Genomic DNA, 19,802 nt, shown 5'->3' on the forward strand with positions numbered 1-19,802 from the left:
TTCAGTTCAAGTATTGTCCTAGATTCAGTTCAAGTATTATCCTAGATTCAGATAAAATATTATCCTAGCTTCAGATAAAGTATCATCCTAGCTTCAGTTAAAGTATTATCCTAGCTTCAGTTAAGTATTATCCTAGCTTCAGTTCAAGTATTGTCCTAGATTCAGTTAAAGTACTATCCTAGCTTCAGTTAACGTATTATCTTAGCTTCAGTTAAGTATTATCCTAGCTTCAGTTCAAGTATTGTCCTAGCTTCAGTTCAAGTATTGTCCTAGATTCAGTTAAGTATTATCCTAGCTTCAGTTAAAGTATTATCCTAGCTTCAGTTCAAGTATTGTCCTAGCTTCGGTTAAACTATTATCGTAGCTTCAGTTCAAGTTGTATCCTATCTTCAGCTCGAGTATTACCGTAGTAGCAGTACAAGTATGATCTTTACACCAATACAATTATTTATATAAAGCAGTTCAAGTATTATAGTAGATTATGTACATATGTGATTCTATCGTTAGCAAAGTATAATTCTAACACCAATAAAAATATTTTTATGGTAGTTTAAATATTATCCTAGCTTCAGTTCTAATACGATCCTAGCGTCAGTATAAGCATGATCTTAACATCAATAAAATGATTTATTATAGTAGTTTAAGTATTATCCTAGCATAAGTACAAATATTATTCTAGCTTCAGCTCAAAATTATCTTTGTTTAAGTTCAAGCACTTTTCTAGCTTCTGCTTAAGCATTATCCTAGCGTCATGACTGGTATGATCCTAACATAAATATAAGTATTTCTTCAGAGCAATTCAAGTATTACCCTTGAGTTAGAAAAAGTGTTATCCTAACCTCATTAAAAAATTTTCTTTATAGCAAATCAAGTATTATACAGCTTCACTACAAGTATGATCCTAGCGTTAGCATAGATATGATCCTAACAGTGGTCGGTGTAATTTTCTAAAGTAATTCAAGTATTATCTGTGAGTCAATATATATGATCCTAACATCAATAAAAATATTTTAGCGTTAATCGATGGGTTATCCTGGCATCAGTAAAAGTATTTTGAGATATTGACTTTGGATATTTCTAACGTATTTTCTTGGAGCTAGTTCCTGCAGTAACCTAGTACAATATTATTTCAGTGTACATTTTATTTTGTAAATATGTGATACCCAAAACATCAAATTAACCGTTTATTGTAAGTTACATCAAATTTAGTAAACTAACATTTTTAAAACAACTTGAATAAACCTGATGCAAGTTTGCAAAATTATTTAACTTACAATAAACGGTTAATTTGATGTAACTTACAATAAACGGTTAATTTGATGTAACTTACAATAAACGGTTAATTTGACGTAACTTACAATAAACGGTTAATTTGATGTAACTTACAATAAACGGTTAATTTGATGTAACTTACAATAAACGGTTAATTTGACGTAACTTACAATAAACGGTTAATTTGATGTAACTTACAATAAACGGTTTTTGTTAGATGTGAATAGGATAAAAAAAATCGCTCTTGTTTGATCTAAAGCATTTTCGTAAAGTTTTATAAATTATTTTTGTAGTATACTCATGCTCCAGGTATAAATATAACTTTCTATTGGACTACGAACAAAACTTTCTATACTAGTTAACAAATAACGAGATCTTGTTGAACCTTAATGCAACCTTTTCACCAAGTAAGAAGGTTTTATGTGGTGTATGTAGCATGCATTTAGACAAGTAAGAAGTTTTTGATAAACCTAAAAAACTTCCAACCATATATAAATATTTAATTTAACAAAATTTTAAAAGCTTGTCTCCACGTAGAAAAATCTTGCATAAACTGTTTAGTAGGCTTTTCACCAAGCAACAAATGTTTTAACATATCACGTAAAAAATGATTTATTTTAATATCTTTTATAGGTTTTATTTTAACATTTAAAGGTTTCTTATCACATAGAAATGCGAAACGTACTTTCGATCTCCATTCTAAAGAGTTTGAAAGTGTAAAGAAAAACGAAATTATTTAATATATAGAAAGTCCACAGAATGTTTGATTGATACATAAAAACCATATTACATCTATATATCTCAATCTTAGATAACAACTGAAGGTATAGGTTTTACCTATGTATCCAAGGTCTGACTCTGAATTGGTGAAGTTTACTGGAAGTTGGTTCTCTTGAATCACACTTGTCGGTTCTTCTTTCACTATAAAATACAAATGAAAGTCACACAGGACTAGTTTTCTTTCATGAAAACACTTTTTTATCACTTCCCGCATACAAAAATAGCAGCTATAGATCTACTTTCACTGCACTATATTTTCACACCTAACTACGACATTCATCCATTAATACACTTTCCTACCCAGCTACGGCCGCCTGTTCACCCATTTATACACTGTAGTACATTTTCAATCTAACTACATCCATCTGTTCACCCATTTATACACTGTAGTACATTTTCAATCTAACTACATCCGTCTGTTCACCCATTTATACACTGTAGTACATTTTCAATCTAACTACATCCGTCTGTTCACCCATTTATACACTGTAGTACATTTTCAATCTAACTACATCCATCTGTTCGCCCATTTATACACTGTAGTACATTTTCAATTTAACTACATCCGCCTGTTCACCCATTTATACACTGTAGTACATTTTCAATCTAACTACATCCGTCTGTTCACCCATTTATCACTGTAGTATATTTTCAATCTAACTACATCCGTCTGTTCACCCATTTAATGGGTGAACAGACGGATGTAGTTAGATTGAAAATATACTACAGTGATAAATGGGTGAACAGACGGATGTAGTTAGATTGAAAATGTACTACAGTGTATAAATGGGTGAACAGACGGATGTAGTTAGATTGAAAATGTACTACAGTGATCTCCTTTGTTCTACATTTTCTCATGTATCTGTGACCAACAATTTACCCATCCTACATTGTACTACATTTTCGCATCTAGATACGACCATTCCTTCACATATTCTCCGATGATTTACATTTCCCATTCAAGATAAAACCACTCATTCATACAGTCTCTTTTGTACTACATTTTCTCATCTAGTTACGAACATCTCTCATGTATTCCCTATTGTACTACATTTTCTCGTCTAGTTACGAACATCTCTCATGTATTTCCTATTGTACTACATTTTCTCGTCTAGTTACGAACATCTCTCATGTATTTCCTATTGTACTACATTTTCTCGTCTAGTTACGAACATCTCTCATGTATTTCCTATTGTACTACATTTTCTCGTCTAGTTACGAACATCTCTCATGTATTCCTATTGTACAACTAACTACGCTATCCATTCTCCATTGCATTTAATTTCACGTAATTCTACGACCACTCATTCTCCATCACATTTTCCCATCTACCTACAGTCACTCGTTCACCCATTCACTTTTGCACTACATTGCCCATTTAACTATGTCCGTCCCTTCATCCATTCCCCAGTACTTACTGCAATTTTCTATCTAATTAAAGCCACTGATGCATCTTTTCTCCATTGTACTACTTTTCCTCATCTAGCTACTACCAAGCGTTCAACCATTAATACATTGTAGTACATTTTTCCATCTAGCTACAACTACCCGTTCACCAATTCTCCATTATACTACACTTCCCACCAAACTACGACACCCAGACATTCATTCATTAATACACTGAACTACGTTTTTTTACATACAGCTATGGCTGTACGTTCACCTATTCTCTATTGTAGTAAATATAACGAAGTAAGAACATCAGTCTGTTCACCCATTATCCATCATAGTAGATCTTACCATAAACTACAACCACCCTTTCACCCACTTTCCATTATATTATATGTTCCCATCAAGCTATAAGAACCCATTCTCCATTCCCATCTAAGTACATCAGCTTGTTCACCCATTCACATGGTATTACATTTAGCATACAGCTATGACGATATGACTACCAAATGTACCAATGTTACCATTCTTTCGTCCATTCCTCATTTTACTACATCTTTTCATCTAGCAAAGACCGCCCTTGGCCTTTTACACATTGTCTACATCATCTCATTTAGCTAAAACCACCCATTCATCCATTCTCCACTGTACTGCACTTTCACATCTAGCTACGATGCCCAGTCATCAATTAATATTCTGTATTACACTCTTGCATATAGCTACAACTTCACTCATTAATACACTGCACTAAATTTTTTCAACAGAATATAAGCAACACAATTTCACACAAAGTATTTAACTAGTTACCTAATCTGGGACCGTAAAACTTCAACAAGTACAGTCTTTGTATTCTAGCCACATAATGTCAGTAGATACAAAAGAAATAGCTACCCGGGTTTTGTAAGAACAGAGGCAACTAACACAATCATTGTATTGTAGTAAAATAATATCACCAGACACTGTAAACCAGTTAAATGGGTTTGGTAAGTAAAGCAACGATAAACACAATCATTCTATTCTAGCAACATAATGTCACAAGTCACAAGACTCTGTTGAAACAACTACCTCGGAAAAACCCTCTGCGACCGAACAGGAGTTGAGATGTTTAAAAATACAATCAGCCTAACACTATTGGTAAGAACAACATCAACAAACAGTCATTGTATTCCAGCAAGGCAGTGTCTCGAAGCACTATAGAACTATTTACCCGAGTTTGACAAAGGTAACGGCAAACCAGGAGACTCAGTTGATGATGATTGTGGAGTGGTGTCTTCACTGTTGATGTTCTCTTCTCCGCTCACGTATTTGTCACGGGAAACCCTGAAACGATAAGGTTTTTTGTTTGTATTTAAAAATAAAGTCTATATTAACAATATGACAAAGATCAGATAACCCATTGCATAGCTTTACGCTAAAACAAATATAAGATATATTTAATAAATTCTAACCAGCTGGTTGTAAAACACTCGACCTTATGATACACGAACCTTGTGCTTTAAAAACCACTTTACAGTAAAATCTAGTGAGATACTAGTGTTTATTTTCTTATTGATATATGATGATGATATACAAGTACCATTTACTTAAATGCTACTCATATTAAAGAATACGACTCTTTTGTATAAACACAAAAATCATTCAATATTCTTTCGTGATATCTGTCGGCAATTTGACATATGGATTTTCATAAAATGTTTTTGTTATAGAGCCATGAGAAACCTATTTATTCTGTATTTCTAGAGTGTTCAGATAATATGTAATTGTTTGGAACTCCAAGTATTATAAACTCCAATCCCCGTGTAATTTGATGTAACTATCTCATCATGAAGAATGAAGGCAATATCCCTCTTTCATTTATTTTACTTTTCGTTCCTTTATTATTAGTTAAGCAACCGACACCGCTGTAGTTTTCTGTTACTTCTATATTATCGTCCAATTAAGGTGCTTGTTATCATTATAGCCAGTAACGTGGTACTAAATGTAGAAAAGCGTGGTCGCCTTTACCTCCCCCTTCCCCTTCTTCGACGGAACAGTTAACTGAGAAACTACTTATTCAATGTGGTTACTGCATTTAAAATTAATTAAAAATTCAGAAAATCATTGTTTGAGGTATACGAAGTATAGTAGAAGTATTTGGAAGATCAGAGACCTTTAGGCTAATTATAAAAACTATCATTTTATACAAAGCGCTCCATATTAGAGACATGTTTACAACCCCACCGTTCTTATAAGAAGCTAACAATAGAAATAATCTGCATTTTAAATATGGGAACAGCCCTCCCCACTGCACATAAAATTAGGGGTCGGTTCTCCTCGTGATCACACAACACACACACACGACTATGCCACTGATTTAGCCAAGAGTGACGGATAAATCATTTATATCAAATTTCCTCATTTAACTTTCATATCCACCCCCACCCCCACAATTACTATTGTTCCTTTTTCTGAGCTTATATTTGACTTCATAATGTATACACTTAACAGAGTAAAAAACTACTAAGGTCGGAAATTCTATAATAGAAGGGGGAGGTGGAATTATCATCTGATTTCTTAATGAAAAAAAATGTTGTTCATATAATTTATAAAGATTTTCATTTTGTCTCCGGATTTTGATATCATTGTTGTTAAACTAACAATTCTTTCTGCAAAACATATCTGAAGTTTCAAAGCTAACCACCTTATGGAGCACTCTCACTGTATAAAACACTTGGACCGAACCGCCTAAAGACTATCCAAATTATTGATCAAGCCATACAACTTTAAGTGTATTAAGAGGTCTAACGAACGGTTGTATTTCAGTAGGTCTTATGAATATCGAATAATATGTACATATATTGTCCTTGTACTCCAACAACAACACAACGTCACAAAACCCCGTAGAAACAGTTCTCAGTGGCCTTGCCAACATAATAAACCAACCATTGTACTTTAGCAACACAGCGTCACAAACCGCTTTAAAAAACGTTCTCAGTAACCTTGCTAAAATAACAAAACAATGAATGTACTTCAGTAAAATAACAAAACAATCACTGTACTTCAGCAACACAGCATCACAAAACCCTTTAAAAAACGTTCTCAGTAGCCTTGCTAAAATAACAAAACAATGAATGTACTTCAGTAAAATAACAAAACAATCACTGTACTTCAGCAACACAGCATCACAAAACCCTTTAAAAAACGTTCTCAGTGACCTTGTCAACCCTAGATAAATACAATCATTGTACTTCGAAACCCCGTAGAAACAGTTCTCAGTGGCTTTATCAACCCTAGATAAGAAACACAAAATATTGTACTTTAGCAACACAACATCAAAAACTCTGTAGAAAACGTACTCAGTGGTTGGCAAGACACGACTGCATAAAAAGAAAAACTTTACACGTATGGTTAAAACTAACAAATAATTATGTATGATATGTTTTTAGTTCTCTTTTACTCACCATAATGAATCTATGTTTATACCTAATTTGAAGAATATGTAGTATTTATGCTATCAATTTGTTGTTCTGAATGAATCAGCAGACAATCTGTTTAAAATACTAAAAATGAACGTGAAGCTCAAACTATTACTTGATTCATCACCTTTCTCTGGGTTATACCAGTTTAAGGGAAGTCACCCTTCAACAGTAACCCTGGACAAGGGCAAATCGAAAAAACAAGATTGGGATTAAAAGTTATTTATAGCAACCAATGATGAATTAATTCATACAAGTTCAAGCAGCAATTCAAGAATTGATTCTGAATAATGCTGAACGAATAATATGTAGCTTATAAATACGTTTATCTAAGTGAAATGGGTACAACAAACGGAAATAATGGACCTGCAGAACAAAAGTATAATGTAGTAATGCAACTTTTGGTTAGAGAAAAGGAGTTCAATAGCTCCAAAGAACTGTCACTCGCAAAACGAGTGATTATTTATAATTAATTTTGCTTTTCTCAAACTATGCGAGACGCAACTTTGTTTCTAGCAAACGTAGCATACACTACTTCGAGATTACTTTTATTGTTTGTTTGTTTTAACGCCAAGCTACACATTGGGTTGCCTGCACTCGGTCCACCATAGGGAATCGAACCCCGGATTGTAGCGTTGTAAGTACATAGACTTACCAGTGTCTCACCAGGGGACTATTTCTATTTTGATGACGTGAAATCACGAATGAAAAACCTAAAAACACTAATAAGTAACTGTAATGTTTTAAATAATAATTTTCAAAATGAAACCTTTAGATTTTTTAACAAGCATTATGAGCGGTAAAAAATTAGGCTCACTTTTCAAAATTAAATGTACATGTGATTAAAAAGTTAATACCTTTATCAAAATTAAACATATAATATGTAGTCGATAGTTTACCTACCCGTAATGAATTACATTAAATGTGTATTTGGTCAAGCAGCTTGGTATCTCTAACACAGTTAAATATATATATGTGTAGTGCAGAGGTGAAGTACTTTGACTGAAATCAAACTTGTTTGTGATCAAGCTCTATCAATGACATTAAATTTATATATAATCAGCAATTGAAATATGTCTAGTGAAACTAAACGTGCTGAAGAAATGGGGATTTTTAATTAAATCTAAACGTGTTTGTATTTAAGAATCGTGGTACATTTATTAAATCTAAACGTGTTTGTATTTAAGAATCGTGGTACCTTTATTAAATCTAAACGTGTTTGTATTTAAGAATCGTGGTACCTTTATTAAATCTAAACGTGTTTGTATTTAAGAATCGTGGTACCTTTATTAAATCTAAACGTGTTTGTATTTAAGAATCGTGGTACCTTTATTAAATCTAAACGTGTACGTAGTAAATAATTGTGGTATTTTATTAAATGTGTATGTGTTGAGGAAATGAGGAACATTTATTAAACTTAAACGTGCACGTAGTCAAAAAATGGGGTACCTTTATTGAATCTAAACGTGTATGTAGTTTCAAGGAATGAAGTACCTTTATTTAATACAAACATGTATGTAATGTCAAAGAATAAATACATTTATTTAATCGAAACGTATCTGTAGTGTCCAGGAAAAAGGTATCTTTACTCAATCTAAACGTGTATATAGTGTCAAGGAACGAAGTATCTTTATTAAATCTAAACAAGTATGTATTTTCAAGAAATGAGGTACCTTTATTTAATCTAAACTTGTATGTAGTGTCAAGAAACGAAGTACCTTAATTAAATTTAAGCGTGCATGTAGTGTTAAGGAACGAGATACCTTTATTTAATAAAACGTGTATCTAGTGTCAAGGCACAAGGTACTTTTATTAAATCTAAACATGTATGTTAGTGTCCAAACACTGAGGTACCTTCATTGAATCTAAATGTGTATGTAGTGTCAAGGAAAGAGGTACTTTTATTTAATAAAAATCACATGTATCTGCGACAATACCCAAAAATATGTTGAATAAGAACATTTTAGAATCACTACAAATTCCAACAAAGTAAGCCATTTTTGATTCTTAGTTCATTTCACCAGTAATTTTTATTTTATTCATCACATATAGTTAACTACAGCAAATGCACCTAAATTGTTGATTAGATACATATTTAAATTTATTAATTAAAGGTACTTCACTCCTTGACACTACATACACGTTTAGATTTAATAAAGGCACCTCGTTCCTCGAAACTATATACACGTTTAGATTTAATTAAAGTACCTCATTCCTTGAAACTACATCCACGTAGTGAAAGGAAAATATGCCAATACTTAAGTTTACCTCGGTTGCAAGTTCGTTGTTTCTTCCCCATCATCGTCAGGCCTGGTCCTCTTTACCTAAAAACAATACAGACAAAGTATTAATTTATCTAATTATCGTTATAAATATCATACATACTTATGCTTCATCAGTAACCAGACATGATCAGTGTAAAGCAGACTTATAGATATCCTTCATATACGGTACAACGTTGATCTGTGTCCTACTTCATTTCCCTCTTCAGTTAGTTCCATTAATATTATTGTTTATAAAAATGTTTAACATGATTTTACATTTTTTATTAATGTTTACATGTGTGAAGATTATTTTGCATTATTAACTTGGTTAATCCTAAATCTCCTGAGCTGGCGATGTCTCTTAAGATGTTCTTATGATAGCATTGGAAACTGTTCATTGTGAAGGCATCGAACTGGTGATTCAGTGTATGCTGATCATTTTAGATTGTTTTTTATAGGCTTTTGCTTATGACAGTACTTATTTCTAGTTACTTTGTTTTACAAATAGATTTCATCAATTTATAAGTCATTTTTAGTTCTAATCTATAAAACTGGTTTACTTTCAACTAGAAGTTCTTAATAATCCAACAACTTGACAACTGTACTGTAATACACACATACATGATACTAAGAAATCACTTTGGATAACAAAATAGGAAATAAGATAACCCGAGTGCTTCCAGCAGGCACTCGACAACAGGTATCTTCTGACTGATGTACAGTAGTATACATAGATATCCTCTATACAGTAGTACACAGATCACAGACGTCTCCTAACTGTTGCACCTTATAACTAGTGGTCATAACAATATAAGGAAGATGACATATTGTTCAGCGACCTCATATAAAAAATAAGTTAAGAAAGAAAAGTACAGTTATAAATAGAAATAATTGGAAAGAACGTTACTAGTTCATAAACTAAGGAGAAATAGAAATATTAGTAGCTAACCAAAACAAGGAAGAAAAACTAATATTTGAAATAACTATAACAAACGGTTGATGATATAGACAAACAAGAAAATTAATAAACCTCGTAGTATACTTCAACAGTCAAGTGATAATAATAAAATCACTATAGAAACGCGTCCTAAAATAAACAAAATCAAAATTTAAACTATTTAAAGTTTGTCTTAGAGACATAAATACCAACGAAAATCATATGATAAATAACACAATATAATTCAAATTAGTAAATCAATTATTGTAAATGGTACGTGCCCTTTAGGGTATGCCTTAAAACAAGACCGCTAAAAGGGAATAAGTAACTTATCTTTAACCTTAATACACGTTATCCAAAAGAATTGACAAATTTTATAAATTAATTTAAACAATCACACCTTACTTCATACTTCTATCATCGATTCACTTACTAATTCATATTACATTGTGTTGTATTTATAACTTGCAAATAATTTCTTTTGTAATGTCACTCTTCAGGATTTTAAGCAATTACTGTGAGTCTTTTTAAATCGGTCTCTACCAGCTTTGTACAATGGGATAGTGTAATTTTTGCCCATTCTTCCCGGCAAAATTGCTCCAATTTCGACAAGTTAGTTGGGGATCATTGATGGACTGCAATCTTTAAGTCTCACCATACGTTTTCTATTTGATTAAAGTCAGGACTTTGACTGGGCCACTCCAGGACATTCACTTTCTTATTCTAAACCACTCCAGTGTGCCTTTGATCTTGTGCTTCGGGTCATTGTTTTGCTGAAATGTGAATTTTCAACCCAGTTTTAGATTCTTAGCTGACTCAAGCAGGTTTTCCTCTAGGATTCGCCATCCATCTTCCCCTCAATCCTAATAAGCATCTCCACAACATGAGACTGCCACCACCATGCTTGACAGTTTGGATGGTGTTGACTAGGTGAAGTGCTGTGTTGGACTTGCGCCAGATGTAACGCTTTCAATTTAGACCAAAAAGCTCAATTTTTGTCTCGTCTCACAACAAAACCTTCTGCTAAATGTCTGCAGTATCACTTACATGGTTTTTTGGAAACCCCATACGAGAATTAAGATGATTCTTTTTCAGTAATGGCCTTTCTCTCGCCATTCGCCCATACAGGGACCAGGATATTGTCGATATATGAACACTGACTCCCATCTCAGACACGAAACTTTGCAAATCTTTCAAAGTCACTTTTAGCTTCACAGTGGCATCCCTAACCAGTACTGCTTGCCTGGCTGCTTAGTTTAAAATGGTGGCCTGATCTGGGTGGTATGAAGCACATTCAACTTTTTAATGATGGACGTCACCGTACTTAAAGGGATAATCAGCAACTCTGAAATTTTCTTGTAACCTTCTCTTGATCTTTAATTCTCTATCACTTTATCCCTGACTTGTTTGCAAAGCTCCTTGCTCTTCATGGTTGGTTTGTCGTATCACTATGTGAGTTGTGGCTTAAACAGACGCATTTACTCTAAAGTCAAGTTAAAACACTTTGATTACACCCAAACAGAGACCATTGCACTAATTTTGTGACCTTTCAAATTAACCTTTTGCACCTGAACTGATTTAGAGTTTCCGTAGCAAAGGGGTTGAATACTTATGCAATTGTAAATATTGTAATTTTCTTTTAAAATCTAAATTACATAATATCAGCGTTTCTTTTTCCCTTTCTCAGTATGAATTAAATTGTGTTGATTCTCAATATAAAGTCACATTTGAAAGTTTTATGATTGCAAGCTCAGATGGCAGCAAAACGTGGAACTTTGCAAGGGGGTAAATACTTTTTCAAGGCACTGTATAAACACCTAGTCAGGTATAGTTTTCATGGTGGAACTTTCTGTCACAGATACTAAGTTGAACACTAACTACAAACATCTAGCCAGGTATAGTTTTCACAGTGGAATTGTTTGTCACAGATACCAAGTTGTACATTAACTTTAGAAATCTAACCAGGTATAGTTTTTACTGTGGAACTCTCTGTCACAGATATTAGCTGTAAACATCTATCCAGGTATAGTTTTCACATTGGAACTGCCTGTCACACATAATAAGTTTTACATCAAATATAAACATGTAGCCAGATACAGATTTCACTGTGGAACTCTCTGTCACAGATACAAGTTCTTTAAACACCTGTCCAGATGTAGAGTTTACGGTGGATCTGTCTGTCACAGATAATAAGTTGTATATTTACTACAAACATCTAGCCAGGTATAGTGTTCATGGTGTAACTCTCTATAACAGATACTAGGTTGTACAGTTTTGGCCAAAATGTTTGCATATTTTATAACAAATATGATCATTATTATTAAGATGGAATACAAATACACTTAGCGCTGTCAAACTGAGAAGTGCGTGTTATATTAAACATTTACATGTGTAATTTATAAAACGAGACAGGTTCTATGGACATCATGAACGATTAATTAGAACAGCAAACAATTTTATCAAACATCTGTAAAAAGATGGGTAATTGAGCATTTTACCTAACACAAGAAAACCTTATCAAAACATATATAATGGAAAATATAACATCAAATTATTATAAATAGCGTCTGTAATCTTATATCAGTTCACATTAAACATTCAGTACTTGGTTGGTCCTCCTCCTACTCTAATAACCCCCGCAAAGCGACGTGGCATGCTGTCAATGAGGTTATTGATGTAATCCACCATGATTTCATTCCATCTTGTCACTAAAAGGCACTGTGATTCAGCTACAGGAGCTGGTTTAGGGTCGTGGTTAGTAATTTCCCGGCTCAGTTCTGACTAAACAGTTCTCAATAGGATTACAATCTGGAGACTTTGTTGGCCCTAGCAATCTTGTAGCGTCCTCCTGGTCGAAATAATCCAGTATAATATGCACAATGTGAGCAGTGATATTGTCATCCTGGAACACAAAGTTAATGTCAAACCTTGCCCTAGCATATGGTAGAAATATCTTCTCTACGTGATGCTTGTAGAAGGCACCACTCACGTTTCCCTGGAGGATATGAAGAGCAGTTTTTCCACCATGATGAATAGCTGTCCAAACATATACTGCACCACCTCCTGTGTATTCATTGTAGGAAAGACCATCTTCCCTCATCTGTTCTCCAGGCAAACGACATGAACATGAATCCTACCATCAGCTTTCACAAGCCGAAAACAGGACTCATCTGAAAATATGACATGTCACCAATGTCCTAATTGTAAGTTGGCATGCCGTCTGGTCCAAGTAACATGGTAACGGCGATGAATTTTAGTTAATATCGGTTTGCAGATAGCTCTTCTTGCAAAATAGCCATTTGATCATACTATTCACTGTTCTTCTGGATACCCTGGAATGAATGTATTTCTGTCATTCCTGTCCTAAGGTGTTGCAAGACTGCTTTCGGTCATGACGTGTTAACTTGATCAAAACAAGGTCATCTCGGACAGTAGCTTTTCAGCGTCTACCAATAGACTTTCCTGGAACAATGTTTCCAGTAATCCTATGACGTTTCAGAATCTTGGATACAGTTCACTGGGGTTACCCTACTGTTCTGGCAATGTCTATTTGCTTCACACAATTTCTGAACAGTCGAAAACTTTGACTCCCTATAACTTCTGGTATGTGACGAGGCATGATTCTACATAAAGTACAGAGAAATTGTCTGAACAAAGCGTTGATCAGTTAGAAAAAAAAATTATACCAACACGCCCTTTTATACAAAACAGGTGTGTATGTGTGTTTTGACGAACAAATGCTCCAAACAAGTTATACAGGCCAGAATAACAACTTGCACATATTTGTCCGATCATATGCTAACTTCTCTGTTACTACTCGGGTATTTACTCAATAACTACTCCATGTATGCAGACAATAACATAAATATAGAACGATATGCAAACATTTTAGCCAAGACTGTAAATTAATTTTAAATATATAGCCAGGTATAATCTTCACGCTAGAACTGTCTGTCACAGTTAATAAATTGTATATTAACTATGAACATCTGTCCACGTATGCCATCGCAGAGGATTTGTTTCCATAGTGACAGGTGTTTCTCGTAGATAATCCAAAGTTATATATTCATTATAAACACTTGACAATGTATTAACCATATACAATTTATTACGTGTATCACCACTGAATCTCAGTTTTCATGATGGGGAAGCATCTCTAGCAGAAACTATAAATAAATTGTATTGCCATCCTCTTCCTCCTCGACAGCTGTCCACTAGTTTCTTATTCTCTCCTGAACCATCAATCTCCTCAATCTCTGATACCTGGTGAAATCATGGAATGTTCATCAATGACATACAGCTTTAACTTGTCCACTTGTTCAATGCACTTTTGCATGCCATGTAACTGCTGGACCTCATAATCTGGTAGAATGACCTGTTTGAGAATGAGATAAGGTCTAGTCTCACCAGACTTGAGTTACTCCCATGAAACAGACAAGTAACAAATATAAAACATTCTTTTCTCTCGAGGTTTTGTTCCTTCACTGTGTTGTTATATCACCTGGCAATCTTATCGACTGCTAACATGCAAATTGATATGCATCACCTAATGCAGACTTCAGTTACCCCATACATTCCTGTGTACACTGTTGCACATCTGCATTTGGAGACAAACTATATGCCATATTCACTGGAAACTTCATTTCTCGACTCAGCATAATTAATTTTGGTGAATAACCAGTAGGCTGTTGCTTTATAACATGATGTGCCATTATGATGTATGACAAGTTTTTTCTCATTCTAGTTAGCTCAGTTACAAATATCACCTTTGCAAGCATTTTCTTGACAGGCTGCATTACCCATCCTGCCAATATATCAGATAGCAGATGATACACTTAATACACTTAAAATACTCAATACACTTAACGCATTACACAACTCAGCAAACAACTGGCTATTAAAACTAGCTTTAGAATTTCTTTAGATGCTCCAGATCTGGATTTCTTTAACATATTAACCACTGGATAAGCTTTTGATGGGATAATTGATAATGTCCAGCACATACAAAGTGCCTTATTTAGTCTCTGGAAAATGACTAGAACTCTTCTCTACAAAAGAAAACCTAAAACTCTCTGTTGTAATCTCTTGCAAAACCAGTTTTTACAGTGAGTAGCAAATACTGTAGGGTGTTTACACCATCTCTCAGTATGTCGGTATTGATGTACAACGATAAGAACTACTTTTACATCAAGTACCTGAGAATATATGGGTGGAAACTGCGACTTCTTGTTTGAGGGGAGGGTCATTAGAATAATGAAATGTTTTCAGACCAGAAATGGCTTTCGAACACTGAGGAGAATTTAAAGAAACGTTGACTAATTTGTATCCAGCGGTGTTAGATAATATCGAATTGGTTAAAGGAACTCCTTAGTAGAAAGTACCACACTAATGCAGGAGAGTCAGTTGAAAGTTTTATTTGGAAAACTCTGAAAATTTATAAATTATGAAAGAGAAACTATGAAGTGTATAATATCACAATTACATGTTTCTTTACGAGAAAACTTGGAATGCCACTTTGTTGTATTTATTGCTGATGTGCTAAAAGCTACAAAATAATACGAGCATCGACGAAGGAATAAACAAGAAACTGTTAACAGTGAAGCGATTAGCATAACTAAACGCCGTAATAGACCTGTACGATACTATACTTCTAATCAAATAGGGCATTTATCTGTGCATTGTTCCAGGAAACTAAAATATGGAAACAGGAAACAAAGAAACACGGGGCAGCGGTCGGGAAACAAGAGCAGGGGTCAAAGAAGGATGTTTGAGTCTCGTGAAAGTAAAACCCTTCCATGACTATTTAACAACAACTCAAACGGATCTGCCACACCTAACACTAAAAATTAATGATGTAAAAGTAGTAAGTTGTATTAATACAGGGTCTGATTATTCAGTAACAAATGATATAGTTAGTGAATTATTTCTGTTTATCATTTGATATTGTTACTTATAAAGAAAGGTGATTTTCAAATATTGTGTTGTTGTTGTTTTCTTTGAAATTAGGTTTTTTCCTTCTTCTGGTTCTTTTTTTTTTGTCCTGATTCCATTACTTCAAATAATTAATATTGATATTTATGTTTTATTGTTCATTAACATTTGTATCAAGTCCTAGCCAGGCACGTGTTTATTAACTGTGTTTTTGGTAAATGCTAAATTTTATTCCAAGTGCTATTACAGATTAATAAATTGTTTTTTGTTTGTTTGTTTTTTGTTGTTTTTTTTTTGTAGAAGGGGTGTTATTTTAGACCGTTACAACATATTAGCATATGTGCAAGAAACATTCTGGTGGTCTCCACCTTTTGCATTTTGCAGTATCTCTTGATACATCTCAAGTATCTCCTGTATAAGAGATTCGGTCACAGTCTTCAGTCCACCTAAAATGTGTTTCAGCTTTAGTCAATGGAGACAACAGTGCAATAATTTTGAAGATACAATTGATAATATGGCGCAAAACCTGGTAAACCTTGGATTTTTCATTCTACCCTGAGTTGAGACCAGTCTTTAAACACTACAATGTTTGTAGGATTGACAGGTATTCTGTTCCTAACAATGTATCTGAGTAAATCCACCTGTGTATGCATACCTGAGCACTTCATTGGTTTTAATTTCAAACCTGCCTTCCTTATAAGCTGAAAACTATGCCTCCTTTTCTAGCAGTAGACCAAAATGCACAGCTAAGTACAAAAATGTTGCCTACATAAACCATTGCAATCATCTCAGTGTAAACTCCATAAGCCAACAGTTATGATATGCAATTCTTAAAAGCTATCTCGAGTGCTGAAAAAATTCTGTAGCGTTGGAGAGGCATCAATGTGGGTCTCTGAAATCACTTATAAAGTCTACAAAAACCTTGGCATACCTTTAGCCTTCAAATATTGTATTACTCATTCTTTAACATAAAACTGGTCTCAGCACTACCTATGATCCTAGTGTTCAAGGGAAGCTGGCATGGTTCTTGTTTGATACAACATATGCCACCTGTATCTATGTGGTGGTATGTTATTATTGTCTAACTCAAATGGCCACCTAGTCCGATAAACATGTCAGCATATTCGACCAGCAAAGTACAAGTCTCTTTCTATCAGTTTTGAGTCCAAACTGTCTACTCCATCTTCAATCAGTAGCCTTAGATATTCTGGTAGCTATGCATTTACTCTTGAAAATGGTGCACAAAATCAACCTTAACTATACAACTAGTTCTAATTACTTCTACTTCATTTACAGTGCCTCTGACCATTCAGTTAGAAAGCTAAATAGTCAAACGCCCATAGTTACAAATCACCATTGGGATTATTCCAATATTTTGACAGCTACGTGTTTGAGCAAGTACATCCCGCTTCCTAAACAGTGGTGATACACATGGAAAAGTGAGATTGCAAACAAATTAACCTAGACCAATGAGCGAGCCAGTTTTCCAACGCCCAAATTTTTACTGGCTCCAGCCCAAGATTATTTGTGTTAACAAATTAATATACTTACATGCTCCAATTATCCTACAACTGATTCATAATAGATATCAGGAAGTTTATGAAGCGGCACTGGAATAAATTTGAAGTGAAAGATATAAATTCATTAGTTCCCAAAGGTACAATAATTTTTGAACTGATTATATAAAAAATATTAAAAATTGCATATTTTTAGATGGAATTGTCAGTTTGAGCAGTCAGATTTAAGACTGAAAGAGATTATTTATGCATTTTGCAGCTTCTTTATCGAGAACATAAGGTAGGTCTATAAACAACGACGAATGAGAATGGTTTGTTTTCGTCACATTATAGATTTCAATCAAAACACATGGTGGTGTGTCGTGCGGCCAAAAAAGCAATATGCAAGACACACTGTCGGTTATTAACAGGAGTGATAGTTTAGCGATTTTCTACCTTCTGCAGCTCAGACGGTGGTAATCCAAACTATCACATATTTTCAGTGGATGTGTTACACTGGACTCTTACCTCATATACTAAATTTTTAGGCAATCCATTAAGAAGTACCTGAGATATAACATCTCCAATTTTGATTAAGTTTATTCAGATTTTTGTTCTTCGCACCAAAAGTACAGAAATATATTTGATAGAAAAACATATTTAAGTTTTATGGATTTTTTCAAATTTGGTACATTGATAGATCTTTACAATCTACAATTAGGAGTCTAACTTGGTGTAAATATATGCAAAGTTATTCTACAAAAACCGCTCAATTTTGACGAAAACGTTTGCGCACGCCTACGAAAAAAGTCACGAGAACTATCGGTCTAACATTTTTACTACAGCTTCAACTAAGAGTAAAAATAGACCCTAGAAATAGTTTTTTTGTCATTGGGATTAAAGACGGCTGATTTAGAGCAGAAAAACTATAAAATGAAAAGACGTGCAGATACACAAGTATTGGTTAGACCAAGCAAACAAGATTAGCAATTTCTAGCTCAAGTTTTCAAAAGAATCATACGGGTGGTGTCAATGTTTTATGTATATACGCTTGGATTCTTCTACAGTAGGTGTCTGTGACTTGTTGGCGATAAATTCGAAAAATAAAAGACACACACAATCGAATTGTTTTAAAATAATACATTCAAAACAAGTCACACTATGTACAAAAATTATTTACGCTATGGATATCACAGTTGTACCTCAAACTCTAAATAATTATATTTTCTTGTCAAAAGTCCACTTAGGCTGATTCAATTACCTTTGAGTCCAAATGACAAGACGAACTATTTTTCTCTACTCTTATCACAATAGTATCAGTGAATAATTCACTTACGCTACCCCGTGGGTTACTACAGTTGTATCCTGAACCTTAAATAATTGTCTCCTTTTCGTCAAAGTCCACATAGACGGGTTCAATTACTTTAGAACACCCTTTGACAAGATAAATTATTCACTTTATCTCTTTAAACTAAAATATCGCCGGTTATGGCTGATCACTCACACGCCATCTAACTTCACGTTTTCTTTCCCTAACTAGTTTTCTGACTGAACTGCACTTTACTTTCGCTCTCTTGATCGCCTATATTAATATATTGCCCAACTGAGGTCTGGAGTTATCTCTAAGCTACGCGAGCAGCGTTATAATGTAATAATACACAGTTAAGGTAACGAGAAAAATAGTGAAGATTTGAATAATATGACGTCAACAATATTATTAAAGCCTAAACAACAATGTAATTGCAAACACAATGTACGACTCATACAGAGTTACGTAACGAAATTTGTTACAACTAACACTTTTAAAACAATCCATCTTCAACACTCCTATCTTAAAAACTAAACAATCATTAAATATTAAGTTACAAAATAAACTAAATAATACCACTTACACTAAACAGTCTTGAATATCCAACAGGTGGACCGTTATTATTGATCATTCATTGTCAACTTTTGGCACACATTTAATAAATTTTATGAAATTATTCTAATTAAAGAGCGTTTAGCGTCATGTGATATTAGCTTAAGCAATAAGCATAAATAATGATGCTTTAATATGGCTGTGGCTGTACCAAATGCACAGGCGTGATGACAAGAAACTGTTAATATAAATTCTCTAACGATATTGTAAAGGAAGTTATTACCACTGTTTTAGAATGTTTGTTTGTTTTTTGAATTTCGCGCAAAGCTACACGAGGGCCATCCGCGCTAGCCATCCCTAATTTAGCAGTATGAGACTAGAGGGAAGGCAGCTAGTTATCACCACCCCCCGTCAACT

The 19,802-nt window shown here is 33.9% G+C and overlaps 1 protein-coding gene across 3 annotated transcripts in view; it reads right to left on the reverse strand.

Moving 5' to 3' along the window:
- Positions 1 to 19,802, reverse strand: part of LOC106461875 (eyes absent homolog 1-like) — an 88,469-nt gene that overhangs the window by 44,816 nt on the left and 23,851 nt on the right. For all 3 annotated transcript variants that reach the window (XM_013921741.2, XM_013921740.2, XM_013921739.2), the window contains exons 2-4: positions 9,165 to 9,220; positions 4,649 to 4,761; positions 2,110 to 2,193 (exon numbers count right to left, since the gene is read on the reverse strand). Coding sequence is in view for 2 of the 3 variants with exons in the window: in XM_013921740.2 (XP_013777194.1) it covers positions 2,110 to 2,193; positions 4,649 to 4,761; positions 9,165 to 9,220 (253 nt within the window). In the remaining variant the exon portion in view is untranslated. The remainder of the gene's footprint in view (positions 1 to 2,109; positions 2,194 to 4,648; positions 4,762 to 9,164; positions 9,221 to 19,802) is intronic.

Source organism: Limulus polyphemus, unplaced genomic scaffold (genome assembly GCF_000517525.1).
Source record: "Limulus polyphemus unplaced genomic scaffold, Limulus_polyphemus-2.1.2 Scaffold1050, whole genome shotgun sequence".
NCBI classification, from domain to species: domain Eukaryota; kingdom Metazoa; phylum Arthropoda; class Merostomata; order Xiphosura; family Limulidae; genus Limulus; species Limulus polyphemus.